Source organism: Nyctereutes procyonoides, unplaced genomic scaffold (genome assembly GCF_905146905.1).
Source record: "Nyctereutes procyonoides isolate TBG_1078 unplaced genomic scaffold, NYPRO_anot_genome, whole genome shotgun sequence".
Taxonomy (NCBI): domain Eukaryota; kingdom Metazoa; phylum Chordata; class Mammalia; order Carnivora; family Canidae; genus Nyctereutes; species Nyctereutes procyonoides.
This window is the reverse complement of record NW_026575051.1, coordinates 5,740,877-5,759,183: the sequence shown is the minus strand read 5'-3', so window position 1 is coordinate 5,759,183 and position 18,307 is coordinate 5,740,877. Positions and strand designations below refer to the sequence as shown.

Genomic DNA, 18,307 nt, shown 5'->3' with positions numbered 1-18,307 from the left:
TCTGGAGCATGGAAAAGTATCCAGAGGAGACAGTAGGCCCAGTGAGATTCCAGCAACCCACATAGGCCGCTCTGCAGAGAATGAGGAAAAACCAAATATCAGTCAACACTGGTCTAGGCCAGAGCCTAAGACTCCTTCCTGGGTGGGACACACAACCATGGCCAATCTCATGTGTCACTGACGTTTATAGTCATTGACATGGTTTGTAGGACTCTGCTCCCCGGGATAAACTTCTCTGCTCAATGGGCCTAAAATTATGTCACTTGCAAGTTCCTTCTCTGGTGTGAGGTCCTTTCCTTTGTTAAGTGCAAATCTTTCTGAAAGATGGGAATGCATAATGTCTGATCATCCATTTACATATTAATATAAACAAATTCCTCACCTTTTCTGAGCACAAATTTTATCATATTTATTTATTTGCTTCAGAAAATACATGTGCTTGTCAACTAGCACAGAGAACATTTCTTTGCATACAAACTATGCTTTTTGCCCACTGATCTTTGTATTCTGTTTAACTAATTAATTAATTAATCGGAGTTTTTTTAGGGAGGGGAAGAGAGTGAGGGAGCAGAGAGAGGGAGAGTCTTATGCAGGCTGCATGGTCAGCACAGAGCCTGACGTGGAACTCGATCTCATGACCAAGAAATCATGACCTGAGCTGAAACCAAGAGTTGGAGGCTTAACCAACTGAGCCACCCAGGCACCCCTAATTAATTAAGTAATTAATTTTTAATTGAAGTATAGTTGGCACATAATGTTACATTAGTTCCAGATGTACAACATAGTGATTGGACAAGGCTATATATTATGCTGTGTTCGGCACAAGTGTAGCCACCACCATACAGCACTATTACAATACCCTTGACTATGTCTGTCATGCTGTACCTTTCATCCCCATGACTCATTCATCCCATAGCCAGAAGCCTGTATCCCCCTCTTCCCTTCACCCATTTCACCTGTCCTTCCACTTGCCTCCCCTCTGGCAACCACCAGTTTGTTCTCTGTATTCTGCTTTTTGTTTGTTCATTTGTTTTGTTCTTTGATTCTCCATCTAAGTGAAATCATAGAGTATTGTCTCTCTGTCTGACTTATTGCGTGTAGCATGATACCCTCTAGGTCCATCCATGTTGTTACAAATAAGAAGATCTCATTCTTTTTGTGGCTGAGTAATATTCCAGTGGCGTGTGTGTGTGTGTGTGTGTGTGTGTGTGTGTGTGTGTGACTTCTTCCTTATTCATTCATTTATCAAGGGACACTAGGCTGCTTCCATATCTTGGATACTATAAGTAACGAACATAGGGATGCAGATATCTTTTTGAATTAGTATTTTGTTTTCTTTGGGTAAATACCCATAGAGGAATTATTGGATTATATGCTATTTCTATTTCAAAATTTTTGAGAAACTTCTATACCATCTGCCACTGTGGCTGCACTAATTCACATTCCCACCAACAGTGCATGAGAGTTCCTCTTTGAGAGCAAATTTTAGATGAGAGAAAGGGGAAAGAGCAGGCCTGCCCTGCTTTCCTGGGATAGGAAGTCTCAGGAGGCTACAGAAAAGGGATTCAGAGGGTGAGCTAGGGATGTGGACTCACCGCCAGGTCCTCGCGGGTGACAAAGCCCCTCTCCTTGGCACCACAGTCCTGGAAGAAACGCTGCAGCTCCACGGCCACCTCTGAGGACAAGGGCTCTGGCTCTGAAGCCACGGGGGCATCCTGGCCATCAGCTGGTTCTCGCATCTGCCGCCGGCGGCTAGAGCCCAGCTTGCGGCCTTTTCGGGGCACTCTCTGTTCACTCTCCATGCTGCTTTGGCCTGGGGACCAAAGAATGGAGAGGTGGCACCAGGCTGCTGAGCACAGTCACTGTGCTGAAAACCCTCCCACGGCTCTTGGAGAAAACACACCACGGCTGATGAAGCTAACTGGACCCCAGCTGGCCTCTCCAACCTCGGGACCCTCTCCCACCTCCTGGCTTCCAGCATGAGGCCTTTGCCCTTTCTGTTCCTTCTGCTTGGAATGCTTTTCCCCCAAGCTATCCATGTGTCCTCATCTCTGTTAGATCTTTCCTCATCACCAGTCCTCTCTGGCCATTATAGAAAAGAGCCCCATGCAGGATAGGTTCTGTTTTGAGTCGAGGGTGCGGACACACGGTTGTCCAGGATCTCGCTGTCTCATCTGTCTCTCCTGCTAGTTCTCCAGCTCATTTCCTCATATCTCACCTTGGAGGTTGCTTCCTCCCTCGATCTCACCTGACCTCCAATCTTTTTTTTTTTTTTTTTAATTTCTAAACACCATTTCCCTGCTCCTTGGACACATGCACCAGGGAATCAGTAGCTCTTACAGACTTGCACCCTGCTTCATCCCAGTCTCTCCCACACCCTCATGGTCTGTCAAGTCTGCTGAACCACCTCCATTCCTAGAATATCAGATTCTCTCCCATTTTGCTCCCTTTGCCCAGCTTCCCCAACTCTCTTATCCTCCACCTAATGATGCCTCTTCCTCCCTCACCTTAGAGACTGCCTCCTCTGAGAAGCCTTCCCTGCAGCCATCTCCACACTTCAAGCAGTGTTCAATGCCCCCTGGGCTGTGGTCCCGTGATGCTCTGGGCTCCCCCTATGGATGTCACTGTGCACTTTGGTCCACATTGCTCCCAGCTCCTTAGCACATAGTAGGTGCTCATGTACGGGTTGTCCAATTAATGAATTGGAGTCTTCCCAACTATCACTGAAAGTCTTGGGTCAGTCAATTGATTAGGATTTTGATGGATGAAGATTTGTCTAGGCGAGACCCCAAGGAGTCTGGAAGATATCCAGTCTGGGCCTGCCCTGGGGGAATAAGCAAGGGGTACATAAAATTCCATTGGGTGCGAGGGCCTTGCTGGGCACACGGGCAGGCAGCTTCCTGCAGGGCGTGGGACTGGAGCCAAGCTCTAGAAAAGGCAGGTGGGATTTAGAAGCAGCGAACGGCATGCACAAAGAAACATGAGCAGTGTGAGCCAGCAGGAACAAGAAGATTCTTCTGGGCTTTCTCTGTTGTGGTGGAAGGTCACAGACAGGCTGAACGGAGGGACGGTGGGCTCCTTCTAGGGTCCTGGCACCACTGGTCCAGCCTCCCTTCGGGCAAGTTCTCTGACACAGGCTGCATAAGACTTGAATAAGGCCATTCCTCAGCCTGCAGAGTTCCCCAGACTTTAAAGAGAAGTCATGTGTCTCCTCTCTCTCTCTCCGCCAGCCTTTCTCTCTCTTTCTTCCTGTGTGGTTTATCTCTGCATTTGTTTCTCTCTGTCTTGCTGTCCCCATGACTCTCTCTTGGGCCTGTCAAGTCTGTTTCAGATGCAGTTTAAAGCTCATAGGTGAAAACTGCAAAGCTGGGTCTGAGGGGCTTGCAGAAGCCAATTGTGCACATTTCTTCCAGTGGCATGGGATCAGCCCCCAGGGGAGTATTTACACACGTGAACCAGCAAAGGCTACAAATGGGGGGGGGGGATTCCATTTGAGCCTCATAAAAGCCGAGTACTGTACAGATACAATTTATTCCTACTTGACCTGTGAGCGCCAAGAAAGGCTCTGAGATGCTGAGGCCTGCCCAAGCCATGACGCTTAGTAGAATAGGATCCCCTCAGGATCCCCCCAGACCACTTCCTGGAGAGGTACCTCCTTGGTGGCCGAAGGCCCCTGTGTGGACCACAGATGCCACCATCTCTGTGTGGACCTGACAGAGAGTGTGTGGGACAGGGCTTCAGGAGCAGGGCAGAGTGGGCCGGCTTTGCCTGTAGGTGTAACACTTGGAAACTCAAGGTGCACATGTACTTCCATTGGAGACAACATACAGGAGGCAGCAAGATAAGATTCTCAGGGCAGAAGCTTCCAGAACTGAAACACTAAGCGAAGAGTTTACAATGATATGGGTGCCACCTCACTGAGTCTGCTGGACTCCCACAAATAAAGGAAACTAGAATCCTAAAATAAATTCTGGGGGCGCCTGACTGGCTAAGTCGGTTAAGCATCTGCCTCCAGCTTGGGTCATGATCCCAGGGTTTTAGGATCGAGCCCCACATCAGGCTCCCTGCTCAGTGGGGAGCCTGCTTCTTTCTCTCCCTCTGGCCCTCCCTCCCCCTCATGGCCTTACAGCACACCCTAAAAACAGTCTGCACCCCTTTCATGGCCAAGCATGACCACCCAAAGATAGTGGGGGACATTCTCTGTCACTCCTTACCTGTGCGTACATGGGTGCTCACACACACACACACACACACACACACACACTCCCTCCTCAGCCAGCTCCCACCACTGACCACTCCCTCACGGGTCTGATAGGACATTCTTCACAGGTTGTTGGCATGTACCAAGGTCCCTGCCCATTCGGAGTCACTCAGAACAACACCCCTCACAGTCAGCCTGCAGGGGCACTCCTCCATCCTCTGCCACATTCCCCTCTCTGGATCATCCCTACTTTATACCCTAAACCGTTAGAAGCCCCTGGTGACCAGGAACACACATTGGCACCCTCAGCACTCCCCTCTCTCCCCCACATTCCTCACCTGAGAAACCAGACAAAGTTGGAAGCCAAAGTTGAGAACAAATGGATCTTGCTCCCAGGCAACTACAGGAATCAGCTCCCCACTGTGCCATTGGGTTAGGGGAACAGACACTATAGGCTTTGGGTCAGGGAGTGGAGAGCCTTATAAGAAAAACAGGGTAGGGAACAGCTACCCTAGGGCTTCCCCCAATTCCTTCATTCTTTCACCAAACGGGCAAAGAACTGGGTCTTCTCCTCACTCCATTCACGTCATTCAATAACTACCAGTAATAGTGATGGTCACAGAACCCAAATTGTAAGTTGGTGGGTCTGAGAGACTACCTAGTGCCTTGCTCTAGTCTACTTACCTCTCTCTTCCTCTCACAGACTCGAAGAGAGAAACCAGGCACCTGAGAAAACAGGTGACTTGCCCAAAATCACACGGCCACTTACGGTAGGCAATCTATCCCAGCCCCCTGCCCCAGCACCCTCACTGGACCATGCAGAGAGCTCCAAATTCTTGAGAAAAAAGGGCTCAGATCTTTGCGTCCTTGGAGCCAAATGGGACCACTGCTCCTTCTCCCAACCCCAACCCCTCCAAAGAAAAAGAGCATTGTGACTCCAGGTGGCTCCCACCTCTCAAAGGCTCCCAGTCGTGCACACAGTCCTGGCCTCCTGGACCTGGCGCTGAGGCAACCGCTGCCCCCAGGAGCCCACGAGTTCTGGCACTGTTAACAGTCTTGTCTCTTGCTTAATCGCTCTTTCCGTTCCCCAGCGAGCCAATCTCCTGTGTTATCTATGGGACTTCCTGTAGAAGCAAGCACTGGTTGTCCTTTCATCATCTTGCCTGGTCCTCCTCAGGTCTCTCACCCTAAAATCGTAGAATTAGAGAGTGCTGGGAATGAGAGGGAGGTCCTTCTAAGCAGAAGCTCTGAAGGGGAAGACGGGTTGCTCAAGATCACCCAGCTCTCAGTGGCAAGGCCAGAACCTGGAACTGAGTCTCGGGTTGCCAGCATGTTGCTATGCCTTGTCCCAACCAGAGTGTTGATGGGCACAGTTGTGGCTAAAGCTGGGTGTATGAACCATCCTGGAGTAACTGCACACCGTGCCCTCCCTCAGGTTCTCACCCTCAGGTGGTAAGGAATATCAGGGGAGGCCTTCATCTAAATTTTCTTTTAGATAAATAGTCTAACTTAATACTAAAATACACTGTAGGGCTACAACCAAAAAGAGTGTGATACCAGTGCATGAATATACAGGGATGAATTAATGGAATAGAATTGACAGGAACAGACTCAAGTACATATGGGAATTTAATGTATATTAAAAGTGGCATTTTACAGGGCAGCCTGGGTGGCTCAGTCGTTTAGCGCTGCCTTCAGCCCAGGGCGGGATCCTGGAGACCTGGGATCGAGTCCCATGTCGGGCTCCCTGCATGGAGCCTGCTTCTCCCTCTCCCTGTGTCTCTGCCTCTCTCGCTCTCTCTCTCTGTCTCTCATGAATAAATAAATAAAATATTTTTTAAAAAATAAATAAAAGTGGCATTTTAAATCAGTAGATAAAAGATGGCTTATTCAATAAACGATTTGAAAAATGAGCTAGCTATCTGCAAAAGTGAAGCTGGAGCTCTAACTCTAAAATAATTCCAGATGAGGGCGCCTCGCTGGCTCAGTCAGAAGAGAATGCAACTCTTGATCTTGGGGTTGTAATTTCGAGTCCCACATTGGGTGTAGAGATTGCTTAAAAATAAATAAAATCCCGGGTGCCTGGGTGGCTCAGTCAGTTTAGTGTCCAGCTCTTGATTTTGGCTCAGGTCATGATCTCAGGGGTTGTAAGATCCAGCCTCTTATCGGGCTCTGTGTTGAGCATGGAACCTGCTTAAGAGTCTTTCTCTCCCTCTCCCTCTGAACTCCCCACTCATGTGCATGCTCTCTCTCTAAAATAAATAAATAAATAAATAAATAAATAAATAAATAAATAAATAAATAATGTATTTTTAAATTAAATAAATGAAGTCTTTTTTAAAATAATAAAATAAAATAATTCCAGATGGATCAGAAGTTTCAACATTAAAAGATCATAAAGTTATAAGTTTAGGATTTGTTTCACAATAATGGAAGGGTGGGGGAACAGGTGGAGCACGTGAAATAAAGTCCTGGCCCTGTTCTGCTTACTGTTGAAGTTAGTGAAGTTACTGTCCACTCATTCTAGTCTCTTTACACTCTTGTGTATGTTAGAACAAATGCTGTAAGAAATCATGAGATGGGGTGCCTGGGTGGCTCAGCAGGATACTTGGGACTCTTGATTTCTGCTCATTCAGCTAAGCCCCGCATCCCGGCTCCTCGCTCAGCAGAGAATCTGCTTTTCTCCTCCTCCTCCCTCTCTTCTCCTCCTCCCCTGCTTATGTGCATGCTCTCTCTCTAAAAAACCAACCAACCAATCAATTAATCTTAAAAAAAGAAAATGAAAGGCAGAAAGAAATCATGGGATAGGAGTACCTGGGTGGCTCAGTCAGCTCAATATCTGACTCATAGTTTTGGGGCAGATCACGATCTCAGGGTGGTGAGGTCAAGTCCTGAATCCTGCTCCACACTCAGTGGGGAGTCTGCTGGAGATCTCTCTTTCTCCATCTGGTCCTTCCTGTCTCTTCTCTCTCTCCAAGTAAGTAAATAAATCTTTTTTTTTTTTTTTAAGAAATCATAGGATAGTTTTTTATTTTAATTAAAAAAAAATTTTTTTAGATTTTATTTATGGGACACCTGAGTGGCTCAGCAGTAATGTCTGTCTGCCTTTGGCTCAAGGCATGATCCTGGGATCTGGAATCGAGTCCCACATCGGGCTCCCTGCAGGGAGCCTGCTTCTCCTTCTGCCTGTGCCTCTGTCTCTCTCTGTGTGTCTCTCACGAATAAATCAATAAAATCTTTTTGATTTATTCGTGAGAGACACAGAGAGAGAGAGAGAGAGGCAGAGGGAGAAGCAGGCTCCCTGCAGGGAGCCTGACATGGGACTCTATCCTGCATCTCCAGGATCATGCCCCAGCCAAAGTAGTGCTAAACCGCTGAGCCACGCAGGCTTCCCAAATAAAATCTCTTAAAAAAAGATTTTATTTATTTATTTGACAGAGAGAGAGCACAAGTAAGTGGACAGACAGGCAGGCAGAAGCAGGCTCTTTCTTCTCTGCTAATCAGAATGCCCAATGCCGGGCTCGATCCCAAGACCCTGGGATCATGACCTGAGCTGAAGGCAGCTGCTTAACCAACTGAGCCACCCAAGTGCCCCAGGACAGTTTTTAAAATAATCTTGGAGCAAGTAAGCCATTTCAGGCTTATTACAAAACATTAGAAGCCATAAAAGAAAAAATTGACACATTCAACTATATAGAAGTTTCCAAATAAAAAATAAATGACTGAAGATCCTCCCAGGTGGCACAGTCGGTTAAGCATCAACTCTTGGTTTCAGGGCAGCCCTGGTGGATCAGTGGTTTGGCACCGCCTTCAGCCCAGGGCGTGATCCTGGAGACCCAGGATCTAGTCCCTCATCAGGCTCCCTGCATGGAGCCTGCTTCTCGCTCTGCCTGTGTCTATGCCTCTGTGTGTGTGTGTCTCTCATGAATAAATAAATAAAATCTTTAAAAAAATATTGGTTTCAGCTCAGGTCATGATCTCATGGTCGTGGAATCAAGCCTCACATCTGACTCTGTGCTCAGTGTAGAATCTGCTTGAGAGTCTCTCCTTCTGTTATGCCCCTCCCACTCGTGCTTTCTCTCTCAAATAAATAAATCTTTAAAAATAAATAAAAAATAAGCAACTGAGTGACAAAAAAGGTCACCAGGGACAAGCCAAAAGGCAAACGGTGAAAAATATTCTCATATCACAGAAAACAAGTTCATTTCCTCCATAGATCATGAGTTCCTCATAGATCAATGAAAAAGCAACAATGCATTAGAAAAATTGGCACTATATAAATAGGTGGCTCATGGGAAAAAAGTATCAATGGCTTTTCAACATGTGAAAAAGTTTTATCATTTATAATAAAGGCAATAAAAAACTACAATGTGATATTTTTAAGTTTTCCAACTGTTAGAACAAAAAATTATTGATGGTGTGGTGTGTTGTAAAGGATGTAGGAAAACATTTTCACATGTTGTAAGAACATGAATTGGTACAGTTTTCCTGAAAAAGCAATGTTCAACATTAAAAAGGAAAGAGCTTTTTACTCAGCAATTTCACTGCTAGTCATTTGTCCTGTAGGTGATGCCCCAAATGACGATACGACAGGATTTCATTACAGCATTGTCGATAGAAGCAAAAGACTGGAAACAATTGAAATTTCCATCAATGGGGACCTGGTTAAAGAAGCTCAAATATGCCCATATAGGACCCACCCTGTGGTTGTGAAGAAAATGAGGAGAAAGATACAGGTAGACGGGTGTGAAGATCTTCAAAATATATTGTTGAATTTAAAAAGCAAGGTTCAGGGGCGCCTGGCTGGCTTGCTCAGTCAAGCATCAGTCTCTTGGTTTCGGTTTAGGTCATGATCTCATGGGCCACAGAATAGGGTACAACGGGTCCGCGCTTGGTGGGGAATCTGCTTGAGATTCTTTCCCTCTGCCTCTCCTCCCACTCATTCTCTCTCTTAAACAAATAAATAAAATCTTATAAAAAAAAAAAAGCTAGGTACAAAACAGTGAGTCCAGTATGTTGTGCATGAAGAAAAAAGTGTGTGGATAAAATTTATGCTCTATAAATACATGTGCTTTCATATATGGCTGTAAATGCACCAAATATTTCTGACAGGACAGATGGGAAACTGGTAGCAGTTGGCTGGAGAGAAGGAGGGAAATTTATATTCCACGGCTTTTTTTGTACCTTTTTTATACATTATCTGCTCAAAAATAAATTTATTATTCAGAGAGAGAATGATACGGGAAATGTGCTAAAATGGTCACATACAGAGACTATTGGTGAAGGGTATATGGGAATTACCTTACTATTTTTGCAACTTTTCTGTGTGTCTGAAACTATTTCAAAACCAAAAGTTTTGAAATTTGGGACGCCTGGGTGGCTCAGTGGTTGAGCATCTGCCTTTGGCTCAGGTCATGGTCCCGAGGCCCTGAGATCAAGTCCTACATTGGGCTCTCTGCGGGGGGCCTGCTTCTCCCTGCTTCTGCCTATGTCTCTGCCTCTTTCTCTGTGTCTCTCATGAATAAAAAAATAAAATCTTTGAAAAAAAGTTTTGAGGGCAGCCCGGGTGGCTCAGAGGTTTAGCGCTGCCTTTGGCCCAGGGCATGATCCTGGAGACCCTGGATCGAGTCCCACATCGGGCTCCCTGCATGGAGCCTGCTTCTCCCTCTGCCTGCGTCTCTGCCTCTCTCTCTCTCTCTCTCTCTGTCACTATCATAAATAAATAAAAATTAAAAAAAAGAATGCAAAACTAAGAGAAAAAAACATATGCCATATAATGTTTGGTAACAATAAGTGCTATGAAGAAAAGTAAAGCGGAGCGAATGGATAAAATGGTGAGAAGCATACTTTATATGAGGTGTCTGGGGGAGGCCTGTCTGAGGTGGTATTGGAAGAGACCTTATGAGGAAGAAGATTTAGAAGAAGAATGTGAGGAGGGGGAACAGTGAATGCAAAGGCCCTGAGGTAGGAACACGCTTTGCATACACAAGGAACAGTGAGGAAACCTGTGTGGCTAGACCTGTGTGGAGGGAAGAGTAGAGAAGATAAGGTCGGGAATAACAGAAAGGAGAACTTATAGGCCACGTAAGGATCTGGGTTCTTAGTGTAAGTGAGGTGGAAGCCATTTGGAGGGTGACATGATCCTTCATTGTGGATAACAGACTGTACAAGGCAAACACAGAAACAAGGAGACCAGGAAGGGGGCTGTTAGGATAATTCAGACAAGAAGAGATAGTTTGGACCAGGAAAACAGTGGTGGAGGTGATGGTGAGAGAACTCTGGATATATATTGTTGGGGGGGAGGGGGGGTAGATTTTTTTTTTTTATAATTTGAGAAAAAGACCAGAGAGAGGAAGAGAGAGAACATGAGCTGGGAAGAGGGGCAGAGGGAGAGGAAGAAGCAGACACCCCACCACCACCACCACCAATGAGCAAGGGGCCAGACTTGGGGCTTGATCACAGAACCCTGGGATCATGACCTGAGCCAAAGGCAGTTGGTTAACCGACTGAGCCACCCAGGTGCCCCCCATTTTTTCTTTTTAAGCAGGTGCCACATCCAGCATGCAGCCCAACACAGGACTTGAATTCACAACCCTGAAATCAAGACCTGAGCTGAGATCAAGAGTCAGGCGCTTAACCAACTTAACCAACTGAGCCACCCAGACACCTCTGGATATATTTTGAAAGCAGGGTCAACCGAATTCACTGCTGGATGGGGCAACTGCCACAAATCCAAGGCCTTTTTCTCTGCAGTGAGGGACTCTCTCCATTTCCCTGGGAAGCAGAGTGAGGTTGGAACTTTAAGACCCAGCCCCCAGGATCTCAAAGCATCCTCAGTCCATTTGCCCCACATCCCCATGACCCACCTCCCAATCATGGAGATAAAAGGGGCACGGAGAAGGCTGGGCTGGCCCCAGGACCCCCTGCCAGAGCCCAAGTGGTCAGAGCCCAGCCTGTCAGGCCTGGCCGCCCTGTGCAGCAGCCCCAGGAGGGAACCTGCCTGCAAGCCAGCTGGCCAGAGGCTGGAGCCAAGTGCTGAGGAAAAAGTTGGAGCCAGGCCTTTTTGGAAACAGCAGAGCTTATTTTAAAATACGGCGTCACTGGACTTAAAAACACTGAGCTCAGAAACTACATTTTCCAAAAACTGAGTGGATGAACGGAGATCCAAGATGGTGAGACTGTTTTATGAATGGGAAAGTTTCACATTCACTGTTTTTCAATCCCCCAAAGATGCTTGAATTCAGTTCAAGGTTTAGTAAACCCTGAAGCAAAATACTCTCTGTCCTGAGGTGCAGTGTCGAGAGCTGGGCTCCCAGCCTCCAGCTGTTGCCTCCCAACTGTCTCTGGAAGGAACATGTAGGCAGCTGGCAATTCCATGCAGGGAACCCCGGCCAGGGAGCTTGGTGCAAATTCGCTTTTATACAGCACACTTTACATATGATTGAGAAAACCCAAAAATTACTTCAGAGACAGAGGAGGGGCACAGGGGAGACTGCTGGCAGGCCTCCCCAGAATTGTCACGAGGGTAGAGGCCCCGGGTTCATGGAGCAGGCCACATGACCTGAGGTATCCGCGTGAATATCCTGGCTCCCCACCTGAGTGCTCTCAGGCGAGTGACTTAAGGGCTTATTGCCTTAATTTATCTCCTGTAAAACACAGGCAAAGGCAATGCCCACCTCCTAGGTCTGTTATCAGGATTAAATGCTATAAACCCGCATAAAGCATTTGGAACTGTGTTAGGCAGATGATCATCAGTGTTAGCTGTTGTTATTTTTGTGGCTGTTAAAAGAAGGGGACTGAGAGAGTCTCCAACTTGTCCATCCTGCCAATTCGCAGATAGCCCTGTTCACATGCCAAACTGATTGTCAAGCCATGAGGGGCAGCAACCAGGGACCAGAAGCAGGGATGGGGTGGGGTGAGGTTTGAAAGATGAATACTGGGGTCAGGAAGGAAATACAAGCCATAGGGAATAATTCATTCATTCAACAAATCTTATTGACCACCTACCAGGTGTTGGGTACTTTTTTTTTTAAGATTTTATTTATTCATGAGAGACACACAGAGAGAGAGGCGGAGACTCAGGCAGAGGGAGAAGCAGGCTCCACTCAGGGAACCTGACGTGGGACTCGATCCTGGGTCTCCAGGATCACGCCTTAGGCTGAAGGCGGTGCTAAACCCTTAGCCCCCCGGGCTGCCCTGTATTGGGTACTTTTTTAGGTACTGGGACACAGCCATAAACAAAACAGGCAAAGACTTCCCCTCGTGGAGCTCACATTTCTGTGGGCTGGTGGGACAGGGTAAAGCCACAGTGATTTTTTTTTTAAGATTTAATTTATTTATTCCTGAGAGATACAGAGAGAGACAGAGACACAGGCAGAGGGAGAAGGAGACTCCCTGCAGAGAGCCCGATGTGGGACTCGATCCCAGGACCCCAGGATCATGTCCTGAGCCAAAGGCAGACGCTCAACCATTGAGCCACTCGTGCATCCCAGAATACAAAATATTTTTAAAGTGTATTGGTTGATCTAGACATAGCTCTTTCCCAAATATTTACCACATTGGTAAAATAGTAAAAATAAGTAAAATAAATTTTTCAAGTGAAAAAAAGTTCAATTCTTTCCCTTTAGTTGCCAATATTTTTTAAAAGATTTTATGTATTTATTCATGAGAAACAGAGACACAGGCAGAGGAAGAAGCTGGCTCCTCGCAGGGAGCCTGATACGGGACTTGATTCCTAGACCTGGTACCAAAAATGACAGAAAACAGTATGGACTTCTGAAGATGGATCCCTTGCCAATGTGATGACAAGGGGGACCGGACTGCTGGCAATGAACAAGGTATTGACAACCCGTGACAGGCTGTGACTACACAAGGACCGACACTCACCTGTGCAAGGTGGATTGGGGTGAGGAACAGGTGGGATTCCAGGGCAACACTGACTTATACCGTAGATCTAACGCGTGAAAGATGGGGGGCGGGGGGAGTGTGACCTTGGCTGGCTTTGGTTAACTGCCCTAGAGGTCTCCAAGAAAACGAATGACAGGCTTGACTTAGAGCATGTTGTGGGAGACAGGAGAACCCCATAAGAGCATTCTAAATGGCCCTCATCTGGGTTGATAATCAGCCCCAGGATTTCATCATAAAGGTGGTGGTGCTACGGGGGGGCTCAGTGCATGGCCCCAGCCAGCAGGAAAAGTTGGGAGAGGGGTGCTGAGATATGTGGATGGATGCCCTCAGGAACCTGTACCCCATGTCCCCTAAGCTCCCCAGGCCTGCAGAAGCACCCTCTCCCTTGCTAGAGGAGGTTTTCTATCACTACCTGAAGCCCACATGAAGGATTCACCTGAGGTGAATGTTTACCTTCCCCAAGATCCATTCCACCTCCCCTCATGGCTTCTAGACCAGAGGCAGCAAACATCTTCTTCAAGGACATGAGAGTAAATAGTTTAGGTCTGTGGGCCACATGGTCTGTGTCACAACTACTCAATTCGGACTTTGCACTCCTTAATATAATGGAGCAAAAACAGCCATAGACAATAGGTAAACAAAGGGGCATGTCTGCTTTCCCATAAAACTTTATACAAAACAGGTAGCTAGGCCACAGAGTTTTGGTTTGCTGGCCCCTTCTCTAGATGAATCATTGGGGTCAAGTCTCAACATTGCCCAACCAGGAAAGTACAGGTTACCAAAAAAGCTACAGTCTGGTTAATAAGTATGGGTATGACTAGGGAAACACCCATGGGAGATCTCAAGGACCAGTGCTGGGAGAGATGAGGAGTACAGGGTGGATAAAAAGAGTTTGTATGGAAGTCTCTCTCTTAACTCTGGACTGAACATCCTAGTGAGGCCCCCCACCCTGGACCTGTCATCCCCCGGAGGGCCCAGAAGGCCCTCCCTTCTCAAAGCAATAAAGGATGTACCAGTGAGAGGAGCTCAGAGCTGGCTGGGAGATACTATCATGAAATGGCATGGCCACTGTCAACACAAGGGACACACTATGATCCAAGAGGAGCAGAGGCCTCAGACAGCCACTTAATCATCAGAGGCAAGGTAGACACAAGGCCTGACTGGGTCAGCAGAGCCCTTTGACAGTGGCATTTCTAAAGCTAAGAGAGAGGAGCATTGAATAGGACATGGCTTGACTGAACCACTGCCGGTCAAGGGGGGGTGAGCAAAAGCTGATGCCAGCTGCCACGATAGAAAAATCACAATTTCTCACCCAGCTGCCAAGTTTGAGCCAGTTCTCAGACTCAGAATCACTGATTGAAGAAAAAAAACCCATAATGTCACTGTAAGTATACTAAATAAATACTTCCTCAACTCTTTCCTTCAAAGTGCCCTCTGGCTATTTAGCAGAAGAGCCGTGCAGTGTGGAACAGATCTGTTGAGGTCTATTTGATACAGAGTCTGAGCTTACCCCAGTACCAGCCGACCCAAAATACCATTATAGCCTCCTTTTAGAGGAGGAGGACATGCAAGGCTGGGTGATAATGGAGTCCTGGCCAGGTTCATCTCAGAGTCCAGTGGGCCTATGGACCTACTCTGTGGTTATCTCCCAGCCCCTGAGTGCAAATTGGGGTGGATATATTTAGCTGTTGCCAGAACCCTCACTGATCGGTTTCTTTATCTGTGGAATAAGAGCCATTATGGAAAGAAGGATGAAGTGGAAGTCTCTGCTATCATCCTACTAGTCAAGACAGTAAATCAGAAGCACTACCACAAGCCAGGTGGATATGCAGACATTAGTGTTACACTCAAGACCTAGAGTATGCAAAGGAGTCCCCATCAGATCTCCATTCCATCCACCTCACATGAAACATGGCAATTGATGGCTATCTACACAGTAGCCCTAATTGCAGCCATTACATCAGATATGGTGCCTTTGCTAGAATAGTCTACGTGGGTTCTGACTGTAAGACACTAATAATATGGCCAGTGCATTCTTCCCAATTCATTTCAGGAAAGGGGATTTTTTTTTTAAAAAGGGTCATGTTCACATTCCTTACAAAAATTCAGAGACCTGTCATGTTACAGTTTAAGTGGTCAAATGAACAGGGACATGCTGGGCCATTCCCTCTAGAAGAAAAGACAAGTCATTGTAATGTGGACATGCTCCCCCTATAGAGAGGCACAGGATGGGTGAGCTTATTTGGACTTCGGAGGCCTATATTAACTCCCCAGCAAATTTACTAGATGACATGGGGAGCTGCCATGTTTGAGTGGAGTCTAGGACAAAAGACAAATCTGTGACAGGTCCATGCTATAGAACAAGCACTCAGGACATATGAGTCAGTGTATCCCATGGTACTAGAAATATCCATAGGATATTACTCACATATTATATGTGAAGTCTCTGAAAAGCCCCAGTGCGGGCTGAGCTCCAACTGGGAGCCCTAGGGCTCTACAGTAAAGCCATGCCCCTGTACAGCAGACAATCATCCAACATTTGAAAAGTAGTTCTTGGTCAAACTGCAGAGTCAGAAGCAAATAAATGATTATTTATTTAAGCCACTAAATATTATTGTTTTAAGCCACTAAAGTCTTGGAGTGGTTAATTATAAACAGATAATCAGAACATACATGTAAAGTACTTTGTTCTTTTATTTTTTCAAATTTTTATTTAAATCCTAATTAGTTAACATATAGTGTAAAATTGGCTTCAGGAGTAGAATTTAGTGATTCATCACTTAACATATAACACCCAGTGCTGGGATGCCTGGGTGTCTCAGCTGTTGAACGTCTGCCTTCGGCTCAGGGCATTGATCTCGGGGTTCCAGGATTGAGTCCCACATCGGGCTCCCCCACAGGGAGCCTGCTTCTCCCTCTGCCTATGCCTCTGCCTCTCTCTCTCTGTGTCTCATGAATAAATGAATAAAATCTTAAAAAAAAAAAAAAAACAACACAACTCCCAGGGCTCATCATGACAAATGGCTTCTTTAATACCCATCATCCAATTTACCCATCCCCCACCCTCCTCACTCCAGCAACCCAAAGTTTATTCTCTCTCTTTTTTAAGACCTATTTAGTTATTAGAGAGAGAGAGAAAAAGCGTGCACTAGCACCCATGACTGAGGGGAGGGGTGGGGGAAAGGGAGAGATTCTCCAGCAGACTCCTGAGTGCAGAGTGATGCTGGGCTTGGTCTCACAACTCTGAGATCATGACCTGAGCCGAAATCAAGATACTTAACCTAAGACTGACCCACCCAGGTGCTCCTCAGTTTGTTCTCTTAATTATAGAGTCTTTTATACTTTGCCTTCCTCTCTGTTTTTATCTTATTTTATTTTTCCTTCCTTTCCCCTATGTTCATTTTTATTTCTTAAATTCCATATATGAGTGAAATTATATGGTATTTGTCCTTCTCTGACTTATTTTGCTTAACATAATACCCTCTAGTTCTATCCACATTGTTGCAAATGGCAAGATTTCATTCTTTTTCATTAGCTGAGTAATATTCCATTACATATATATGTGTACATAACATATATATATGTACATAAATATATATGCACCACATTCTTTATCCATTCATCTGTTGATGGACATTTGGGCTCTCTCCATAGTTTGGCTATTGTTGATAATGCTACTATAAACATTGGATTGTATGTATCCCTTCAAATCTGTATTTTTGTATCCTTTGGATAAATACTTAGTAGTGCAACTGCTGGATCATAGGGTAGCTCTATTTTTAACTTTTAAGGAGCCTCCACACTGTTTTCCACAGTAGCGGTACCAGTTTGCATTCCCACCAACAGTGTAGGAGGGTCCCCCTTTCTCCACATCACCAACAGCCTGATGTTTCTTGTGTTGTTAAGTTTAGCCATTCTGACAGGTGTGAGGTGACATCTCATCATGGTTTAAATTCGTATTTCCCTGATGATGAGTGGTGTTGAGCATCTTTTTTGTGTGTCTGTTGGCCATCTGGATGTCTTCTTTGAAAAAAAATGTCTGTTCGTGTCCTCTGCCTCTTTCTTAACTGGATTATCTGGTTTTTGGGAGTTGAGTTTGATAAGTTCCTTATGGGTTTTGGATACTAATCCTTTGTCAGATATGTCATTTGCAAATATCTTCTCCCATCCCATAGGCTGCCTTTTGGTTTTGTTGATTGTTTCCTTCACTCTGCAGAAGCTTTTTATCTTAATAAAGTCCCAATAGTTCATTTTTGCTTTTGTTTCTCTTGCCTCTGGAGACATGTCTAGCAAGAAGTTGCCATGGTCAAGGTCAGAGGTTGCTGCCTGTGTTCTCCTCTAGGATTTTGATGGTTTCTTATCTCACATTTAGGTCTTTCATTCATTTTGAGTTTATTTTTCTATTGGTGTAAGAAAATGGCCCAGTTTCATTCTTCTGCATGTGGTTGTCCAGTTTTCCCAACACCATTTGTTGAAGGGACGGTCTCTTCTTTTTTCCGTTGGATATGCTTTCCTGCTTTGTCGCAGATGAGTTGACCATAGAGCTGTGGGTCACTTTGTTCTACAGTACTCTACTATAGAAAGCTACCACAATTTACATATATATCCTTGTTATGGGCTTTTGGGTTGTTTCCAGTTTGGGTCTGTCAAGACTGCTATGAACATGGTTTCTGGTGGAAATATGTACTGATTTCTCTTGAGAACAAACTTAGGAATGGAATTCCTGTGTCATGGGGTACGCATGAGGAGAGCCATCTTTGGAAGGTATCGTCAAACAGTTTTCTAAAGCAGTTGAGATATTTTATACTTCTGCCTGCAAGGTGTAAGAGTTCCGGTTCCCTATGCTTGCCCACACTTGGCAATGTCAGCTTTTTTCCTTATAGTCACTCTATAAGGGTGCAGTTTATCTTATTGTGGTTTTAACGTGCATTTCCCCAATGAGTAATGATTTGCATATCCCTGGTGACTAACAACATATTCTTTACTAAAAAAGGCCACACAATGAACCAAAATATTGATCCTGGTGGGCAGAGGTGTGATGTTTATTGTTTTGGGTTTTGTCGTCTTTTGCCTCATTGTCTTTGTTAAGCTCTTGGCATTTTTTAACTTTAAATGCCTAATTGTTAAAATTGTAAAAACGACCCACATAATCTTCCACCTACTTGTGCTTACAAATGGTGAGGCATATTGATCACAATA

General features: G+C 45.6%; 1 protein-coding gene across 1 annotated transcript in view; it reads right to left on the bottom strand.

Annotated features, from left to right (window-relative positions):
• Positions 1 to 5,223, bottom strand: part of RAB44 (RAB44, member RAS oncogene family) — a 35,750-nt gene extending 30,527 nt beyond the window's left edge. The window contains exons 1-2 of the mRNA XM_055330376.1: positions 5,154 to 5,223; positions 1,596 to 1,813 (exon numbers count right to left, since the gene is read on the bottom strand). Coding sequence (XP_055186351.1) covers positions 1,596 to 1,802 — 207 coding nt within the window. The 5' untranslated portion in view covers positions 1,803 to 1,813; positions 5,154 to 5,223. The remainder of the gene's footprint in view (positions 1 to 1,595; positions 1,814 to 5,153) is intronic.
• Between the last annotated feature and the right edge of the window lie 13,084 nt (positions 5,224 to 18,307).